General features: G+C 52.8%; 1 protein-coding gene across 2 annotated transcripts in view; it reads right to left on the minus strand.

The window, feature by feature from the left end:
* Nucleotides 1–2,056, minus strand: part of IQCA1 (IQ motif containing with AAA domain 1) — a 115,502-nt gene that overhangs the window by 26,803 nt on the left and 86,643 nt on the right. For both annotated transcript variants that reach the window (XM_023759579.1, XM_023759573.1), the window contains one exon: nt 1,758–1,957. In XM_023759579.1, the coding sequence (XP_023615347.1) occupies nt 1,758–1,957 (200 nt within the window). The remainder of the gene's footprint in view (nt 1–1,757; nt 1,958–2,056) is intronic.

The raw sequence follows: 2,056 nt of genomic DNA on the forward strand, positions 1-2,056 counted from the left end.
TAAATAACTCAATGATCTTCCTCTATTCCCTACCCACCGTCCTCTTCTCCTGCCTCCTAGCTCTTCACATTCTCTCTCCATGGGTTCCTTCTGGACCAGCAGGGAGGGGAGGAGAGCGGGGAACGTCCTACTACCTCGCCACAGGGTTGGGTCCATGTGGCCAAGGGAAGAAACCCTACTGCCCTCACTTCCTTACTGTGGCCACTGGGATGACTGAAGAGGAACTATTCCTGTGAGCCACTGTTGATGACAACCATTGCCTCAGGGCCCCCTGAACACCGATGCACAGCCAACATCTAGCCCCAAGTACAGTGCTACGCATCTGCATTGATATAGTAAAGCTGCCTTATTGTAGCCACTAAAAACACACTGAACAGCATAAAGTTAAACTTGAGCTATTCAACCAAATAAAAATAAAATTCTGTGAAGTTTTAATATTATATATAAGTATTCTGTATCAAAGGGCTTTAAAACTTGGTAATCTTTGTGCTATATATGTATGTTATTTATCTGTTTATGTATCTACTAGAGGCCCGGTGCACGAAATTCATGCACTCGGGGGTGGGGGGGTCCCTCAGCCTGACCTGCACCCTCTCACAGTCCGGGAGCCCTCGGGGGATGCCCAACTGACGGCTTAGGCCCGCTCCCCATGCTGGCTGTCAGACATCCTTAGCACTGCTGCAGAGGCGGGAGAGGCTCCCGCCACCCTCGCTGCGCTTGCCAGCTATGAACCCGGCTTCTGGCTGAGTGGCACTCCTCCTGTGGGAGTGCACTGACCACCAGGGAGCAGCTCCTGTGTTGAGCACCTGCCCCCTGGTGGTCAGTGTTTATCATAGTGACCGGTAGTTCAGCCATTAGGTTGATTTGCATATTAGCCTTTTATTATATAGATCTATCTACCAAATCATCTATTTATCATTTGTCATCTATCTATCACTCTATCTAACAATCATCTATCTATCTACCTACCTACCTATCACCATCATCTACAGATAAACTATATCAGAGAATCATTGCTTTCAGGGCTGGCAGAGCACCTCCTACCATTCGGTGTGGCTCATTCACTGTGGGGATGATACAGTGGAGGCTCAGGGCGGTGCAGAGCTTATCTAAGATCGTAGAACTGGGCGGTGCATGGACCTTCTAGTGCAGTGGTCACCAACCTTTCGGACCTCACGGAACACCAGTGGTCCTCGGACCACTGGTTGGCGACCGCTGTTCTAGTGGGTGCTGGGTGGCTGGGTGGGGGTGGCTCAGGCGGACTTCCCTACCCACTGGCCTATGATGTAACTGAGCATGGACATTATTGGGGTCGGCTTGGCTTCCTGCGGGCTCCCCTTACTACCCATGTGAGGAGCTGACGTTCAGAAGGTACTGGACTTGGCAACTCATGCATGTGAGAAAGGACCCAGAATGCAAAGGTAGATGCCATTACTGGAGGGAGGCGGGCTGAAAGAAGAAACTGTGGATTTAATTTCCAAACAGAGGTGCGAGCATTTCAGAGAGGGTTCCTGCGGCACAAGGAGGCGGCCTGGGGCACAGTGGAATGTTTATGCAGAGGAAGACGCTGTTGCTAATGGTTGGATGCTCAGCCAGGTGCAATAACTAAGACGTCTGCAAGAGGATGCAGTAGGGACGTTGGAGAGGGATGTTCACGTCAGCCTGAGGAAATGACCTGCCAGGGCCCGTGCGAGTCGGTTTAAGGGGACGAGCTACTGGAGAATGGGAGCCCGAGAAATGAGAAGCGTTGTCAGTACCTTGAGGACCACGTGTATCATCATCTGCAGGCCGCTTTTGCCCGGGTACTTCCCGGCAATGTTCTCCGCAGACAAGTTGAAGAGGTTGGCGCCCGTCTCGCTGCAGATGGCGTGGACCAGCATTTTCTTCCCGACCCCTGACGGCCCGGCCAGCAGCAGCGACTTCACCAACGGTGCGTTCTGGTGCACGTCCGCGGAACCTGCAAGAGGCAGAGGCCCAAGCTCTCAACCCCGCCAGGAAGCCAGAGGCTTGCAGACCAGGCTTCCTCGAGGCCATGACCCCACACACGATGCCCGTG

This window comes from Myotis lucifugus, unplaced genomic scaffold (genome assembly GCF_000147115.1).
Source record: "Myotis lucifugus unplaced genomic scaffold, Myoluc2.0 scaffold_3, whole genome shotgun sequence".
NCBI classification, from domain to species: Eukaryota; Metazoa; Chordata; class Mammalia; order Chiroptera; family Vespertilionidae; genus Myotis; species Myotis lucifugus.